The sequence below is a fragment of the Staurois parvus genome, unplaced genomic scaffold (assembly GCF_062004578.1).
Source record: "Staurois parvus isolate SC_StPar_1 unplaced genomic scaffold, SC_StPar_1.0 ptg000027l, whole genome shotgun sequence".
Lineage (NCBI taxonomy): Eukaryota > Metazoa > Chordata > Amphibia > Anura > Ranidae > Staurois > Staurois parvus.
In genome coordinates this window covers 1,844,846-1,862,820 of record NW_028317823.1, presented here as the reverse complement: position 1 = coordinate 1,862,820, position 17,975 = coordinate 1,844,846, and the positions used below count along the sequence as shown (strand labels likewise).

Below are 17,975 nucleotides of genomic sequence, written 5' to 3'. Positions count from 1 at the left end.
TCTCAATTGGGATGCAGCGGCTGAACTAACATACATGCGGGTAGGGGTGCATGGCCCCAAAACATATCACAGCACCCTGCCTTAGTATTCCTCTCAAGAGCCCTCATCCCTAATGTAAGCAGTGGGCTGGCCCTTGGGAGGAGTTATGCAAACTTTAAAACTCTTTGATGGGTGGATGTAAGTCTGGAGGAGTGGGCATTCTTGATTGGACCTCAATAATTGAGTAGGCCTCCATGATCAAAAGAACTGAAATCCAATAAATGAAGGGGGTGGGCCAGGGACAGTGAGGCTGGTAGAGGAAATGAATAGATGATGCTAGATGTTCATAGAGGAAATGAGATGGGCTTTAGCTGGATTGCTGCAGCTCATAATGTTCCTTGTGTGAAGCTCACAGTGTGCAGTCAAATCAGAGTAAGCAATTTCAGTACAGATGATGAGCCTATACAACTGTGCAAGACTAAAGTGAAGGCTGGTATTCATTTTTAGAGTATAGTTTTCCTGTAAAACAATATCCTTTCTGACATAACCACTTCCTTCTCTTATTAGGTGTGAAGAAGATATAAATGAGTGTGAAAGAGAGGACTGTGAAAACGGTGGAACATGTGTGAATATCTTTGGGTCATTTTTCTGTAACTGTACCCATGGATACGTTGGACAATATTGTGGTCTGAGGCCTGTTGTGGTTCCTAACATTCAAGCTGGTCACTCATATGTCGGCAAGGAGGAGCTAATTGGAATAGCCGTGGTCCTGTTTGTCATATTTGTCCTCATCGTCCTCTTCATAGTTTTCCGGAAAAAGGTGTTCCGCAAGAACTACTCACGTAACAACATCACTCTTGTCCAAGACCCCGCCACTGCAGCACTTTTGAATAAAACCAATGGGATTCAGTTTAAGAACCTTCGCAGTGGCGGAGATAGTAGAAACATTTACCAAGAGGTGGGACCTCCACAAGTACCGGTCCGGCCCATGGCTTACACTCCTTGTTTCCAGAGCGAATCACGGAACAATCTTGATAAGATGGTAGATGGCCTTGGCGTGGAGCACCAGGAGATGACCACCTTTCATCCTGAGTCTCCGAGGATCCTGACTGCTCGAAGAGGAGTGGTGGTGTGCAGTGTGGCTCCCAATATGCCATCGGTGTCACCATGCCGTTCTGACTGTGACTCCATTAGGAAAGGACCATGGGACTCAGGAAGTGATTGTAAGTCACATTTGCTGCTTAGTAAACATATCACAGGGGAGGGAATTAAGAAGAATGCAAATGATCCACTTAAAGAAGACATTTCTCTTCAATTTATATTAATGTGTTCTGTTCCCTAGGAGACAAAGTACATGTATTACCTTGTCTTATATTCCTTTGTGCTCTCTAAGCTGGAGAGCTGTGCGGTCCTCCCTCCTCCTCCACCCTCCATGGCTATTCAACAACGCAACTAGCAAAGAGATGATTGCTTTCACAGGTGGCATGTTTCTCCATCTTCAAGTACTTGCCTGAGATAAGCATCTCGCGTGAGGGGGCTTTTCAGCTAAAACTTTCTAGGGAACTGGACAAGTGTTTGGAGATTAAGAAAAGTGCCATCTGTCAAAGCAGCTGTCTCCTTGCTAGCTGAGTTTTTGGACAGTCGTGAAGGAAGGAATGGCACCCTTTCTGACCTCACAGCTATCCTTAGGACAGCACATAGGAAGAACAGAATAAATTAAAATGGAAGTGAGACTTTAAATGACACTTCTACCCAAATGCTAACATAAATCTATCCTAACGATCATTTGGGATGGATAATCAAAGACTTATACTTACCTTTCCTGAAGGGAATACTGCTCCTGGTACCCTCTATGTGTGTGAACCTTAGACGTTTGGCCATGAGGTCTCAGCTGAAGTCAGAGGTCATGTGATCAAGTAGTTGTTTTGACATGTGATCAGCACCATATGGAACCTGAAGTATAACTTTTTAGGAGAAAGATAAGTATTTCAGCCCTTCTATTACTCTGTTTATCTCAGTCTAAACATGGATCTTTCTGTTACTTTACAAGTCTGTATGGTTACATTCCTCTCATATACAGCAGCAGTATCATTTCCTAAAAAGACTCATACGTTTATAATTAAAAAAATGGTTCTAGAGTCCCAGTACAGGGACTTTGCTCAGACTGAGATGATGTTCTGAGTTTTCTGCAGGCATCAAGATATATCTGGTTGCAATGTCTCCAAGTCACTATCTCAATCTAGGTAGTAGATGCTGACCTTGGATGATCCTTAAAGTGATTTTAAAGGTACAGCTTGTTTTTGTTTAATAACAAATATATATTATATTTACCTGCTTTGTGCAGTGGCTTTGCACAGAACAGCCCCAATCCTCCTCTTCTCGGGTCCCCTGCTGGCGATCCTGTTTCCTCCTCTTTGGCAGGTTCCCCATAGGAAGCTGTTTCCTATGAGATCACTTGTATGGGCTCACTCCTGAGCCCCGTTGGCTGTATCCATAGACTCAATCCCGCGCCTTCATACGATTTGATTGACAGCAGTGGGAGCCAATGGCACTTGCTGCAAACAATCTGTAATGTGAGAAGGGAGAAAGAGGAGAGAGCTGCTGCTCTCACGCACATCGCTGGATTGAGATCAGCTCAGGTAAGTATAAGGGGGTGAGGGGGGGGGGGGTTTGTACAGAAGGTTTTTTTACATTGCTGCAAAGAATGCATTAAGGTAAAAAAAACCTTCAGCCTTTAGAAACACATCAAGCCATGACTGCTGTGTGCTTTTGGAGAGAATCCAAGATGTAGACATTGTCAGGTAGAGTACTGCAATCTCTATAAGTGATACATTCCTGAAAGTGTTTATTACTCAGCATGATCTTAATGTGAAAATATGTCTGGTTCTAAGTCCACTTTAATCTAGTCTTATGTGAACATTTGAGAATTGTAAAGGCTGATCCTACCCAAAACTAGGGGAATCATCTCCTGAATTCCAACATCTGTACATGACTACAGTATCTAGACCTCAGACCATAACCCATCTCCTTGCCTGGTTCTCACCATTTGTTTATTGTAGGTTAGTTATAATCCAACAGATGACAATGAGGTGATAGGGAAAAAACTGGCAACTCTTCCATTGGAAGAACCAAGCTAGTGAATTTACTCCTTGAGATTTTGATTCAACTTATTTAGGTTTATGTGTTGTAGGAATGTTCTTACTGATGGGACCCTTTTCGGCAGTTGGAGCTCTGGTGATTTACCCCCAACATTTCTTAATGTTAGCATATATTTAAAAGAAACCAAGCAGTCTCTTCAGCCACCTACTGGCATGTTTCAAGCTTTAAGCCTCATAAAAATGTCTTAAATAATGACTATCTTTGCTACCCTCAGCTACCAGATTTTAGCTGGCTGTCTGAATGGTGACAGGTCAACCCCGGACATATATGTTATTTCATTTTCAGCTGGTTGTGTGCATTCTTCACAATGTAGGATACTGAATATACTATGATCCATCAAGAGAGTGTCTGCTTTGTAATAATGACCATAATGGTCACCGAGACAAACCATGAGATCTGTGAGGAAGATTTCGATATGAGAGATTTTAATTTAAAAAGTAAGCGAGAAGGCCTTCTAGTGCCCACCAACAATTGGTCACTGGTAGACTTGACCTTTAGTCCTTATGTACACTGGATGTTTTTACAGCGGCTATTTTTGGCTTTTGATGTTTTTTTCTACAGCCAGTAAACTCCCCATCATGTTATCCTATGTGTCCATGCACACATAGACTGTAATCAACGGTTTTTGGCAGTAGCGTTTTTTGGCTGTTAAAAAACCCAGGACTAGTGGGTTTCTGTAGGAGCTTTTAAGCTGTAAAAACTCTCTAACGCTGAAAACAAAAAAAGCAGAAAAAAACAAATTGGAGGGTAAAAAAAAACAACATGGCTAAATGCTAATGCAAGAATGCTAAAAAACACTGAAAAACTCATGTTTTTAATGTGACTTTATACAGTAAAGTGTGCATGGAGCCTTCAAACAGCTGAATATGGAGATCAAATACATAGAGTTTATCTGGTGTGATGCCAGCTTCACTTTTAATCATAATGAAAATTGATAGAAAAATCCAGCTATACATTAACTTTAAAGTATATATAAACCTGTTACCTAAAATTCCATATAAGCTTTATCATATTAATGTAAAAAGTAATTTTTCAATCTTCAGCTTTTATTGAATAATACCCAGTGATCCAGCCTTTAAAGTGTCCAGGTACCCTGTCTCACAGGCTTGTGATGGAGACTGCAAGTGGCCATCTCAACACACGTTATACAGGCATGGTTCTCTATTGTCATCATCAGGAAACCTCTCCTGAGAAATGCCATACAACTGTCACTGAAATGCATGTAGACAAGAGGTTGCTGCAGGAGATCAGCAGCACTGAAATCTAACAAAGTAAACTCAAATGTTTTTTAAAAAATCGAAAAGGCAGTTGTTTATAATACACAGTGCTTTATCCTACTAAATGCTATTCAGTTTGGGCTGACATCTACTTTAGGCCATTTTTACAAATGAGGGTATGTATGTATGTTTTCTGATTGACAACTTTTAGTATACTGGAAAATTCCAGTATAAAAGCCAGTTGTAGACATGAAACACCTTGATGTACATCCTCCCCCCGATTTCCTTAGCAGAGATTTTACAAACCACACTTTTAAGTCTGACAGCTCCAAAAATTGTTATATCTAACTTAGAAGATTAGGAGGCAAAGTGCAGTGCATTAAGTGTAAGGTAAGATTTTGTTCAGAAGGGAGAAGACATTAGTGTTTATTTAATGTAGCTTTTTATGTCAAGTTATCAAAAAAACAGTTACCATAGAAAAGCTTTCAAAAAAGTGCAAAAAGCACAAGCAGAAGGTGTCATGGTGAGAAGTAAGATGGGGACATGGAGACTGCAGATTTGCTATTGACAGTTTTTCGACCAATGGCAGTTTGTGTTGCTAATGTGCGTGGCATTATCAGGAAGTAAACCAATTAGTGGTCCCTAATTGGAGCTGTGGGATGTGCACATATGTCTATAGTTAAAAAAGCGAGCCGCACCACTGTAACACTACCTAGGGTCAGCTTGTCCCTGTATATTGGCTACACATTATTTATGATCAATCTGTCTGGGTAGAGCTTGTCAGGCAGCTCACCGAAAGGCAAGCAAATTGGGTCCCATATCTTACTCCATAGAAGCCATGGTTTCCATACACTTCGTTGATGATGGCCAAATATCAAGAAACAGCTGCATACAGTTTGGATAGCATGGCCCTATAATAGTATTTGGTTATATTTGAACTATACACTAGTTCTGGATGTGTATTTGGCTATTTGGAATGTAAATAAATGTTTTGCTTGGTTCAGCCCACTGTACTGAAATGAGGAATAATCCTTTTATTTTTTTGGATATGTGATGCAATGAGGCATGTGAACAGGGGTGGACTGACAACTCATGGGGCCCGCGGGCAATAGAGGATCATGGGGCCCCTGTGTCCTTGCCCAAACTCAAAAAAGCCTATGAATAAGGTACCTGGGGCATCTCATGGGGCCCCCTACTGACCCCGGGCCCTCGGGCAGTGCCCGAGTTTCCAAATGGTCAGTCCGCTCCTGCATGTGAATAAGTCTTTACTGGACTACATATGTAATGACTTAAAATACACCGCCAAAACAAAAATGGATTTGCCATTGTTGAGCCCTCTTCTTGTGAAAATGCTAGTTGCTTACCTGTCAAGTTGATGCTTTGGCTTTCACTGACCAGGAACAAGTATAGTTATAAGGAATTCTGACTTTTTATTGATGCAAGTTTCCTAAATGATGGTCTCCATTAGCATTGTAGACATATTAAAGCTAGACAGACACCGTTGGCAGCCTTCAAATATATCTCTCAGTAGGTGTTGTCTTAGGTCCCATTCACACCTTTGCATTTTCAATTCACATCAACCCATGTACATTATTTTAAATAGTGCTAGTTCATGGTTGTGCAGTGTGTTGACCTGCATTTTTTAAAGCCTGGAATTGCACAATAGGGTCTATAAATGACAAAGGCAGCATATTAAAAAGCATAATTTTTGATAACACACACACGGGAAAAAAAAATCCATATACACAATCCTATACCCACAGTTGATCCAAAGGAAGGCAAAATGATCCCAATTAAATCATGATCCAATTTGATCCGGTGGGGGGAAAAACTACCCTTCCTGATCCCCCCGAAGGCATTCCCTGGATCAACAATCTTTGGTGTTATTACCTATAAATGTTAGTATCCAGTTATATTTTGTGCATTTAAGTATGTATCCAACTCTTTGCAAAAAATTCTACCGATCTTGCCAGAACTCATTATTGAGGGAGTCTATTCCACATTTTCACAGCTCTTACTGTGAAGCAGCCTGAAGTATGTGGAGGATAATTTTTTTTTTCTTCAGATTTAAAGAGTGTCCCCTTGTCCTTTGTAATGGCCTGAAAGTCAAGAACTCTACGCTAAGTTCACCATACGGATTACATATGTATTTATACATGGTGATCATATGCCCCCTTAATCGAAAAGTGTCCATCCAGCCTTCAGCATTGTTTCTGAAAACACAATGTTCTAACATTACCAATGTAAAGCATATAGTACAAATGTTTTTGAACTACCATGGTTTTGTAATTATGATATACTGCTACCTCTATAGCTTGGCAACTATGGCATCCTCAGGTGATACATTGTTCTTCCTAGAAGTGGGCTGGCTAACCTTGTGTCCTGCAGAAATATGACCATTGTTTCCTCTTCTTGATGTGTATTAAGGTAGAGGATTGGAGCCAGCCGAAGAAGTGACCTGCTTTGTTGGAAGTACAAAAGGAAGCAATTCTGAAAACCAGTCTCTGAACTCTTTTCAGTCTGATTCCGGAGATGACAATGGTAAGAAAAATCACAGTTTAATTCCGTGATATGTTTTAGCAGACGGACATTATTGGTTTATGTGAGTGTCATTGTCTTTGAGGGTCCCGAGTGCCTGATTTTTTTGTCGTCTTGAAAGAAATGTGCAGTTGTTTGATGCTATATGTAGTCCAGTAATACTGTGTAACATATTGTAGTTGCTGTATAGGTGGTGGACTCTTCGATAAACAGATTCTCCACCAATTTTTACCTATATTAATTTTTGTGGGTAGTTTTTAGGGGTTAAGTGATTTACAAACTTTGGTTCAATGGAATAAATCTATATACAAATGTGAGAGTAGAACTGCAGCAATCAAACACCGATTAAGCCAACTATATGTGGCATGATAGATATGACATGCATTACTCACTAGTATGTCAACACCATCAGAAATAATATCTTTTAAACCTTGACTGACCTTAAGGCCCCTTTCACACGGGTGGATGACAGGTGGATGAGTGAACATGGACAGATTCTGCTCTGCTCTATGGGTGGCCAGGAGTAAACAGACTCTGCTGTCAATTTACACCTGACTGCCCTCCAATCTGCTCCGCCTAGATGGAGGAGGACAGATCCTTCCATTTTTTATAATCTACTTGCTGCACATAGATGTCCACAGATAGCCAAGGTTTCTGTGCTGAGAGTGTGCTCACTGTATACTCTCAGCATAATGACCAAGCTTTCATACACAATTCTTGGTCTCGTTATGACAGAAAACAGGCAGGATGATCTCCCGATTATGTGACCACTGTGACAACCAATTACAGGCACTTGATCAGCAAGTCCATCTCACCGCCCAGGCATACAGAGCCACCTAAATGATTTCAGGGCCTGGGCGGGAAGGATTGAGCAAGGCAGGATTAGTATATCCAAGGAAAGATTTTCTTTATATTGCACCAAAAAAGCGCAATTATCTTTTTTTTTTTTTCAAATCATGCCACACCAAAAACATATGGTACTTTGTGACTGTATTTTGGCACATAACTTTGGTACGCACTTTGGCAAGGTGCCTTAGGTTGCCATTATGCGTTAATGGCACCACAGTGCACCGGCAAAAAGGATTGTACACCGCAGAAATGCATGCAATTTGCTGGCATTCTGCATTGCATAAGTTTCAGCAGAGCCTAATTTTCTTGTTAATCCCTTGACGCTGATTCCACGCAAATATGCGGCCTCTCGGCGTCTGGGCCTTGACGCCAAGCGGCCGCATATTTGCGTGCAATTAGAAAATATATATGTGCACATATGTCCGTGACTCCTGGAAAAGTCCCGATCTCCCCTTTCGATCTGGACCTTTTCCGATCATGTGACTACTGTGATGGCGAATCACAGTGATCACATGGCCCTAAAACCCCGCCCCACCTCCCAGCTTCTGAAACTCTTAAACGGCCGGGAGGTGCGGCGCGAAAAGTTTAAAATAACTCTTTAAATTTTAAAAGCTAACCCATGTGACCGTTCTGATCGCTCCCTTTTCATTGAATCTCTTCCTCCTCTTTCTGTACTGTATGGGCTGGGAGCAGCAGTGATCACCTTCATGGCATCATTGCAGCACATGGTCTACACTGGGACCACAAGTCCCAAAAATCATTGTACCTATAGCTTCAAAAGGCATTATGTTCTTCCTCGTTGGAGCATAATGTTTGCCGTTACTAACCCCCTTGACCAAACAAAATGGGGATAGGTCTTCCATCCTTGAGGGATGACTCAAGGATGGAAGACCCCTTACAATGAGAAGCCTAGATAAGTACAATAATAGAAATTGGCTTTCCACTTGAAGTTTAATAAGGCCAAAACTATTTTTTCCCATTTTTGAATAGAATAGGGAATGGTTAAAACCCCTGTGAGTTTTTTTTTTTTTTAATTCAAAAGTTTTCCCTTTCTACCTGTCCTGTGAACACAAAATGGGACCAAATCTCTCAAAGGTGAGGTAAATGTCTTCTTAGGGCTTGGACGGTGGACCTCTTTTTTGACAGGCACTGAGGTCACAATATGTCACCTCCTCACTGCCTGTCTTAACGCATAAGAACCTGTACCACCACGGGCGCTTGCAGCATGGACCCAATCAGTTGAATAGGTCATGTTCGGAAGGTGGTACTGCCAGCTGAATGATATAGGGGGGTAAATTTGCCATGCCGCAATGCTTTTCAAGTGTACACCCCTGTCTTCTGCCTTTGCAGCTTAAGGGGGAGTGGTTGGGGGGTGGTAAAACATGGCTCAACCACATGTTTTTACTTCAGTAAAACAATTTGGGTGATTTGAACTCATGGAAAAAACCTTTACCCTTGTAGGAGGACCCTTTCTCCATTGTAAGGGTTATACATGGGAGATGATGAATAAGGTGACATACTGACCTTATTCCTCGATCTTGCAGGCTTCTTAGATCAGTCTCCTGGCTGCAGCTCTCTGATATCATTCTGTGCAGTGCAGGGCCAACAGTCCTGCATTGTATAGCAGGATGCCATGGGCCTGTCCATATTCAAGAGCATTGTGCATTAAAGGAGATCGCTGAATGCTGAAGGAGTGAGGAATAAAGTAAGTATGTCACCTTATTCAACATCTCCTAGGAAAAAAAAGCAGTGGGAAAGGGAATATTGCAAGGGAATTTTTTTTTTCTAGAGTTTAGCTCTAACCAGTTGCCGACTGGCCCAGAGTAAAAAATACTGTAGACCGGCAGTTCTCCTGCACTGGATCACGTACATGCACGGGATCCGGCTCCTGCGGGTAGGGGGCGTGTGCACGCTGTGCTGCCATTCACTCCAGCACATACCGACCAGCGGGTCCCTGACAATGCTTTAGGGCCAGGACCTGTTGACTGGCAGAGCGAATGACAGGAGAGAGCTCTGTGTCTATACTTACAACAGCGATGTGCCGTTTTTTCCTCCCGGCAAGGCAGGGAGTAAAACCGGCACATTGCATAGTGAAGACACTACAAAGTAAACACATTACACATTATTAGGTACACAGTTAACCCTTTATTGCCCAGAAATGTTAACCCCTTTCCAGCTAGTGTCATTAATACAGTGACAGTGTATAGTATTAGCACTGAATATTGTATTGGTGTCACTGGAGATGTCAGTATCATTTATTCAGATCCCTCCCAGTGTCAGTTAATGTCAGATTGTCCGTCACTCTATCACAGTCCTGCTATAAGTTGTTGATCTCCACCATCACTAGTAAAAAGATTTTAAATTTTTTTTATATATCCCATAGTTTGTAGACGCTATAACTTTCACACAAACCAATTAATATATGATTGTTGTTTTTTTTGTTTATTTACTAAAGACTTGTAGCAGAATACATTTTGGCCTAAGTTTAAAAAGACATTTAATTTTGTATTGGATATGTTTTATAGCAGAAAGTAAATATTGTTATTTTTTCAAAATTGTTGTTTCTATTATAAAAAAAATAAAAAACCCAGTAGTGATCAAATAACACCAAAAGAAAACTCTATTTGGTGTAAAAAAAACTATACAAACTTAATTTTCTGTACAGTGTTGCATGACTGCACAATTGTCAGCAGGGGCGGACTGACCATATGGAAACTCGGGCACTGCCCAAGGGCCCGGGGTTAGTAGGGGGCCCCATGAGATGCCCCTGGTACCTTTTTCATAGGCTTTTTTGAGTTTGGGCAAGGACACAGGGGCCCCATAATCCCCTATTGCCCGGGGGCCACATGAGTTGTCAGTCCACCCCTGATTGTCAGTTAAAGTAGTGCAGTGTCAAATAGCAAAAAATTGCCTGGTCATGAAGGAGGTAAAATCTTCCGAAGCTGAAGTAATTAACTAGTTTGGCATCTTGCGTATATAAAGTATGTTCTAAAAGAACTTCTAATAAATTACTAGGGTGCAGATCCTTTGTCCTTGTCCTTCTTCCTCCTGCCAACTGTTCTGATGGAGTAATTATTCATACATGGGTGTCATTTTAACAGCTGGGCCCACTCTGCATCCTAGGAGCCTCTGAACTGGCTCCTGTGTAAATAATGCCATTAAACAATGTTATTCATGCAATGTTCTAGTTCTTTTATGTGTACATCAAAAGTTTGTCCTTGAATCTGCATGTAAAGTCAGTTACAGTTACCTCACAAGTAAAAAAAGTTTTTTTATATAAATTGTTCAAAGTTAATCCTAACCAGGACTATTTAAATTACTTCAAACATTCTCTTTTTAAGTAAGCGTTTTTTTTTTCTTCAAATAAGCATTTTTTTATTGTTTAGTTATTTTATATTTAGAGGGCTGCATTAAAAAATGCACAACATATGTCTAATTTCTTTAGTAATCATTTTTGCTATGATTTGTACCAAAAAGTTATTTTAGTGTCATCATAATTAGGGCAACTGATAGAATAAAATATGAACTTTTTATCTACAGTTATTTTTAAAGCAATCATTGGTCATGCTAATTTGTTTCATAACTGTATTTGCCTGTAGATGGAAGGTAGATATATAGAGAATATTTATAAAAAAAATGCAAGACAGCAAAGAAAGCTTTGCTTGTTTAAAATAAATATATATATATATATATATATATATATATATATATATATATATATATATTGTTTAAAGTTATTCCTAACCAGGACAATTTAAATTTATTTCCTACCACTCCTTTTAAGTATGCTATTCTTTTTTTAATCAGCATAATTTTTTTTTTCATTTTTAGTTAAGTTTGTTTATTTTTGTATCTTATTAAACAAATGCATAAAAAAAATAATTTCTTTTGTAAATATTTTTTGCTATGATTTGTACCAGAAAGTTATTTTGGTCCGGTCAGCAAAATTTCCTTCCAGCAGAGGTCCGAATCTCGTTAGCGATATAACACATCACAGTCCCCCGGTACATTATGATATTTGGCTTACCTTTTGCACTGTAGTCCCCTCTACATCACAGTCCCCTATTTAAAGAAGTCCCACAGTTTCCTCTTTTCCCCTTCACATCACTGCCACCCTTTAAATCACAGCACCCCTTAGCAAAACCCAGCGTCTCCTAACACAACACAGCACCCCTAACACAATACAGCACCCCTTAATATAACACAGTGCCCCTAACACAACATAGCACTCCTAACACAACACAGCACCCCTTTACACAACACAGCACCCCTAACACAACACAGTGCCCCTTAACAAATCACATCGCCCCTAACACAACACAGCACTCCTGAACATAACACAGCACCCCTGAACATAACACAGAGCCCCTAACACAACACAGCACCCCTGAACATAACACAGCACCCCTGAACATAACACAGAGCCCCTAACACAACACAGCACCCCTGAACATAACACAGCACCCCTTAACATAACATAGTGCCTCTAACACAACACAGTGCCCCTAAAACACACAGTACCCCTAACAACGCAGCACCCTCTAAACACAGCACAGAGCCCCTTTTAATGCAAGCCTTCCCCTGGTACCTTAGGCAGAGGAGAGACACTAATCCTTCTGGGGTGTCTTCTACTGAGCCTCTGGCCTGCCACCGGTGTCGTCCTCATGGTGGGCTAGGTGCTGCTTAGGTTGTTGTATTGGCAGGTGGGTGATTGCCTGGCTTGCTGGGGTGGGGGGGCTCCCACTTTCTGTCTCTAGCTTCAGAAAATGGAGGTCTTTGCATGTTGACTGGCTGGTTGGTTGCCGGCTCCTGCCCCTCGGTCCTGATCTGCAGCTTCTCACGCCCCGCCCACCGAAGAACTGTCCTGTCCAGACCACGGCCGTACAGCTGCTGCTGCTGGGTGTCCTCTTCTGGGCTGCCGGTGTTGTCTTTGTGGTGGGTGGGGGGCTGCGGGTCAGGACTGGGGGGTGGGAGCTGGTGATTGCTTGACTTGTTGGTGTGTTGGGACTTCCACTCTCTGCAGCTCAAGGCGGGGGGCTTTTCATGCTGGCGGGCCGGGCGGTCGCCCACTTGTTGACATGGTGACTTGGGCAGCTCCCGCCCCTTGGTCTTGACCTGAAGCTCCCCGCATCCCGCTCACTGTGGGGATGACGTCGGTGGCAGGACAGGGGGCCCAAGGGAGGGTACCCAGTGGTGGCGGTGATGTGACTGTGGTCCAGACGGGACTGTCCATCGGTCCGGTTCTGGACCGCGGTCTGCCATTTACAGTAGTGACCACTGGAATAGAGGATATTTATAAAAATGCAAGATAGAAAAGAAAGCTTTGCTTGTTTAAAAAAAGAGTAATATAAATTGTTAAAAATTGTTCCTAGCCAGGACAATTTAATTTAATTTCCTCCTCTTTTTAAGTATGCTATTTTTTTTAAATCAGCATTGTTTATTTTTTTATTTCATATTTAGTTGTTTGTTTATTTTTGTAGTAGTGTATTAAAAATGCACAAAAATATTATTTATTTAGTCAATATTTTTGCTATGATTTGTACCAACAAGTTGTTTTAGTCTCATTATAATTAGGACACATGATATAATCGAATATGAATGTTTTATCTCTTTTAAAGCAGTCATTATTCATGCAAATTAAATAGCTAATATTTAAGACAGCATTGCCAAAATAAATTTTGCTGGTTTAAAGGTTAAAAAAAAAATAGTATTGCTTTGGTGCTGTTAAAATGGAAAGTAATTGCCTAATTAATGAGCTTCCATTGAAAATTGCCCTGGTTGGTAATGGGTATAGAGAAGGGGAGCTGAAGTGGTAAGTATAGTGACTGTAGACACCTGTGTGCTTACATTAGATTCGGCAAAAATCTTCTAGTAGAGAAGAATCAGTCAGGTTCTAATGGGCGTCATTTACAGCCTAGCGCAGCTCGCGGGAGGAAAAGCTGGGGGTAGCCCAATGAACTCCAGTGTAGTTAAAGCAATTTGAAGCAATTACTTTGTTAGAAAGGTTTAATGCAGATGAAAAGCGACTAAATTGTGCAAGTATTTTATGTGTCCGTCCTGTATTCAGGTTGCCTTAGTTACTAAATATTTTGGCTGCGTCGGCAGCATTAAATTTTTGTTTAATTGATATCATTGTTTACCCGACCTTTCAAAGAAAACTGAGATTTTTGTATTATGCTCGGCTTTTAAAGATATCTGTCAAAACAGGAATGAAAACAGCTGCCAGATAAGTATACTTATTCAAAGAAAAATCCATAAACAATGGGGAAAAGAGCAGGATTTGGAGTTTGCACTTGAAACAATTTATCTCTTAACCACTTGAGTACCAGCCTGAATGTCCCTTTCATTACCAGGCCATTTTTCAGTTTCTACTGCTGTGATAGTTTGACCGACAATTACTCCGGCATATAACACTGCACCCAAATTAATTTTTTATCGTTTTTTTGACAGATAGAACTTTCTTTTGGAAGTATTTAATAACCACTGGGTTTTATAATTTACAGGACAAGTTCACCTTGTTATATGTTCCATCTGCTTTTTGCAACAGAGCTGTCGGCAGTATGTGTGAGAGCTTGACATTGCACCTGTGATCTGATGATTGTGGGTGCAATATTTTCCAGGCACCTATTTAAAAATAAAAATGCTCTTGTTTTACATGCAGAAAGTTGTGCAATTATAATTTTTTACGTAAAGGTGAATTTACCTTTTAAAGAGAAAAAGACCCAACATTTTGAAGAAATAAAAAGTTTCCCTTACTTTCTGTTATAAAACATATCAAATACAAATGGCAGGACAGTGCAAACACCTCCCAAAAAAAGATACCTTTTTGGTCAGTAGACGACCTAAAGTGATCTAATTTTTGACCACTTATTTGGAAGTGAAACGTACTGGTATTACGGTGGTTAAAACATGGAGCTTGGTATGTTTTAATAAAATGTATTAAAACCACATTATATGTGACACTGTTTACCTCCTACCTTCATTTATGTAACTCTTTTTTTCTCCCCTTCCTCCACTGTGAGAGAAATGAGAGAGCTATCAAATATAAAAAACAAGGAATGTTTACATTTGTGTTCGCTGTGATTGGTTATCATACTGATCACCAGGCACAGATCCTCTCTGACTGGCTCTGTGCACTTTGTAATCTGCCCTATCTAATATCAGGGCAGTGACAGGCATTGTTCACACATTAGGCATGCACATAAGTAGTATGCAGAATGTCGTTTTGTTACCAGCGCTCCAGAAATACACAACTACCAACCCACCCAGTATGGTTGTTAAGACTTTAGACTGTTCTCCTTTAATTTTGATGCAAATAATAAGTGACAAAGGAGGACATGTTTCTTGTTTTTTCTACTCTGAATGTTTGTTGTATTTCAAAGGGTTGTGTTAAAGTGCCTCTGTCATTACCTACTCAAGGTAAAGGGATGGGTTGTGTTGAAAAGCAGCTTCACAAAAGGACCTAAGCCACATTTTTGCATACACGGTTAGGTGTGTCAGGTGGTTGGGTGTTTATTTATTTCATTGGACAGGCTATTAATTTATTCTGGCCACTGAAATGAAAAAAACGCTCAAGCTCTAAACGCACTTAGTGCTTAGGCTCGTTTACACGCATTTAGGCACGCCAGGCTTTTTCTGTGCTTAAAAGATCCTCTCCTTAATGGGACGTTTTTGGGGAAGGGTTTTCTGCCTCTAAACTCCTGTAAACACATAGAGTGTGCATGGGCATATAGGCTAACATGGAGGGGCGTTTAGAGGCAGAGAAAAAAAGCTCAAACGCCTGTAAAAACTGTGTTTTTAAACTCAAGTGGGCATGAGGCCTAAAATAATAAAACCACACATATTTTACTTTTTAGCAAGCCTTAATGCATACCACTACTAAACACTTTGCAAGGGAATTTTCCCTTAACTTGGTGAATGTGGTGGAAACTCACTTGGCAAAGGATACCCAATCACATGCAAGTAAATTGAAATGCATCTTCTCACTTGTGCCCGTAAAACCAAAACACACAGAAACTCCAGATATCCATTTTTCAACTGGCCAAAATTCTGTAGGCTTACAACTTGTTTCAAGAGTCATGTTTTATAAATTTTCCTTCTTAAAGTGGAGTTCCGCTCAACCTATCAAAAAATAAAAGTCAGCAGCTACAAAAACTGTAGCTGCTGACTTTTTAAAAACAGCCACTTACCTGTCCCTCGGTCCCGTGGTGTGTCCCCCACAGCTCGTTTCACCTGCCATCCTGGATTCCTGGAGGCCGGCATCTTCAGTGTGGGCACCCGGCTGTGAGAGCTTGTGGCTTCATAGCTGGGTAGCCACTGGGCATGCGCGAGTAGTGCTGTGCTTCGTGAATGGTCCTGTAGTCTTCTGGGACCTGTCACGTGTCCCAAAAGACAACAGGGAGGGAGGGAGGGAGGGAGGTAGGACACTTTCTGCTTCCAATAACCTAGGAGATCACAGTGGGAGCGGGTACTTGTCAAATTCAGGTACCAGCTCCCCAAAGGTGCCAATCCTTAATGGGGAGCGGGTGAGCAGTCCTTAAAGTGGAACTTCCCCTTTTGGGTGGAGCTTCTCTTTAAGTGCAGGGCTAACCTTAGAGCCACATTCCTGCATCTATGCCAAAACAGGTTTGTTCCCCTTATCAGCTGGTATCTAATATCAGCATCCCTCAATGGATGTCTTGGTAGATGTATTCAGCAATATTGATAACTCCATTTTGGTTACGAACAGATGCTGAACAAGGGTCACCTCTAACATAATCAACAAGGGCCCATGCTGATGTCATTAGAGATATGGTGTTATTAGGGAACAACAGATATAATCAGTATAAGACATTGATGACATATTGTTAGTGGTTTACATTAATCAATATTATATGACCGGTATAGGACATTGCTGGTATAATCCATATTAGAGAATATTTTATATAATCAGTAAAGGACATTGTTTATGTAACCAATATTGGGGAATGCCAATATAATCAATAAGGGCACTGCGGATATAATTGCTAAAGGATATTGCTGATATTATCAGTGTTTGTCAGTGTAAAATAATAAAATCAGTAAGGACGCTAATGATTAAATGTGTGTAACTAACTTGTGACCTGAAACGGTTCATTTAGCGATAATAAGTATCAAGCACAAATAAATCTGTGAATTTTTTACAGTCTGTGTTAAATGATGACATAACAATGATGACATAACAATGTTTGTGTGTTATAATACTAACCTCTCTGTTGTCTCCCTTTCTCCTCCACCTGTGTTCTCTGTTTCCCCCTCCAAAAGCTTCCATAGTGACTGTCATTCATCTAGTCAACAATGTTGTTGATAATATTGAAAATGAAGGTATTTACTTTTTAATGTACCTCTCTGTATCTTTCATGAACAAGAGCTCATTTTTTAAAATTTCTTATTTAAGATATATTGTCAGTGTAGTTTTTCCGTATTTAACATTTAAGAATATTTCTACTAGCATGCATTTAGCATCTCTAGATTATATTATTTTATTTAAACAGGGAATACTGATTATAAATTATAAGTCAATTTATCTATAAGACATTTACATATGATTTTATGAAGTGTCAAGAAAAGAGAGATCTGAATAGATTTTATCAAGACACTAAAAACAGATACCATGATATTTTATTAACATTCATTTGTCAGTTCCTAAAAAGAATGGCTATACTAGCCAGGGATATAGAAATGAATTTGACGATCTGGATAGGCACAGTTTTGCAGGCATCCAAAGGCCCCTGCACTTTATTAATATTGTTTTGCTAACAGATTTTTAGAGCCTGGCAGATAAACTTATTTAAAATTATTTGTCTGTTAATCATATCCTGAATTTAAAACTTGAACACTCATTTGTGTGTTAAGGGATATTTTTCTTAATGGTAATGTTATTGTTGTAAATACTACTTAGTTAAATATATATATATATATATATATATATATATATATATATATATATAAAATATTGCCAAAATTATTGGGACGCTTGCGTTTACACACACATGAAATTTAATGCTATCCCAATCTTAGTCCGTAGGGCTTTATGCACTGGGGTGCAGTCATGTTGGATCAGGGCCATCCCCAAACTGTTGCCACAAAGTTGAGAGCATGACATTTTCCAAAAATGTCTTGGTATGCTGACGCCTTAAGAGTTCCCTTCACTGGAACTAGGGGGCCAAGCCCAACCCCTGAAAAACAACCCCACACCATAATCCCCCCTTTCAA

At 40.3% G+C, this 17,975-nt stretch overlaps 1 protein-coding gene across 3 annotated transcripts in view; it reads left to right on the top strand.

Moving 5' to 3' along the window:
- The window catches only part of FAT3 (FAT atypical cadherin 3), a 617,414-nt gene that overhangs the window by 579,866 nt on the left and 19,573 nt on the right, over nt 1-17,975 (top strand). For 2 of the 3 annotated variants that reach the window (XM_089656524.1, XM_089656517.1), the window contains exons 24-25: nt 547-1,202; nt 6,783-6,896. In XM_089656524.1, coding sequence (XP_089512650.1) covers nt 547-1,202; nt 6,783-6,896 — 770 coding nt within the window. Of the gene's footprint in view, nt 1-546; nt 1,203-6,782; nt 6,897-17,024; nt 17,085-17,975 lie in introns of all 3 variants that reach the window. The other variant, XM_089656533.1, reaches the window with a different exon arrangement.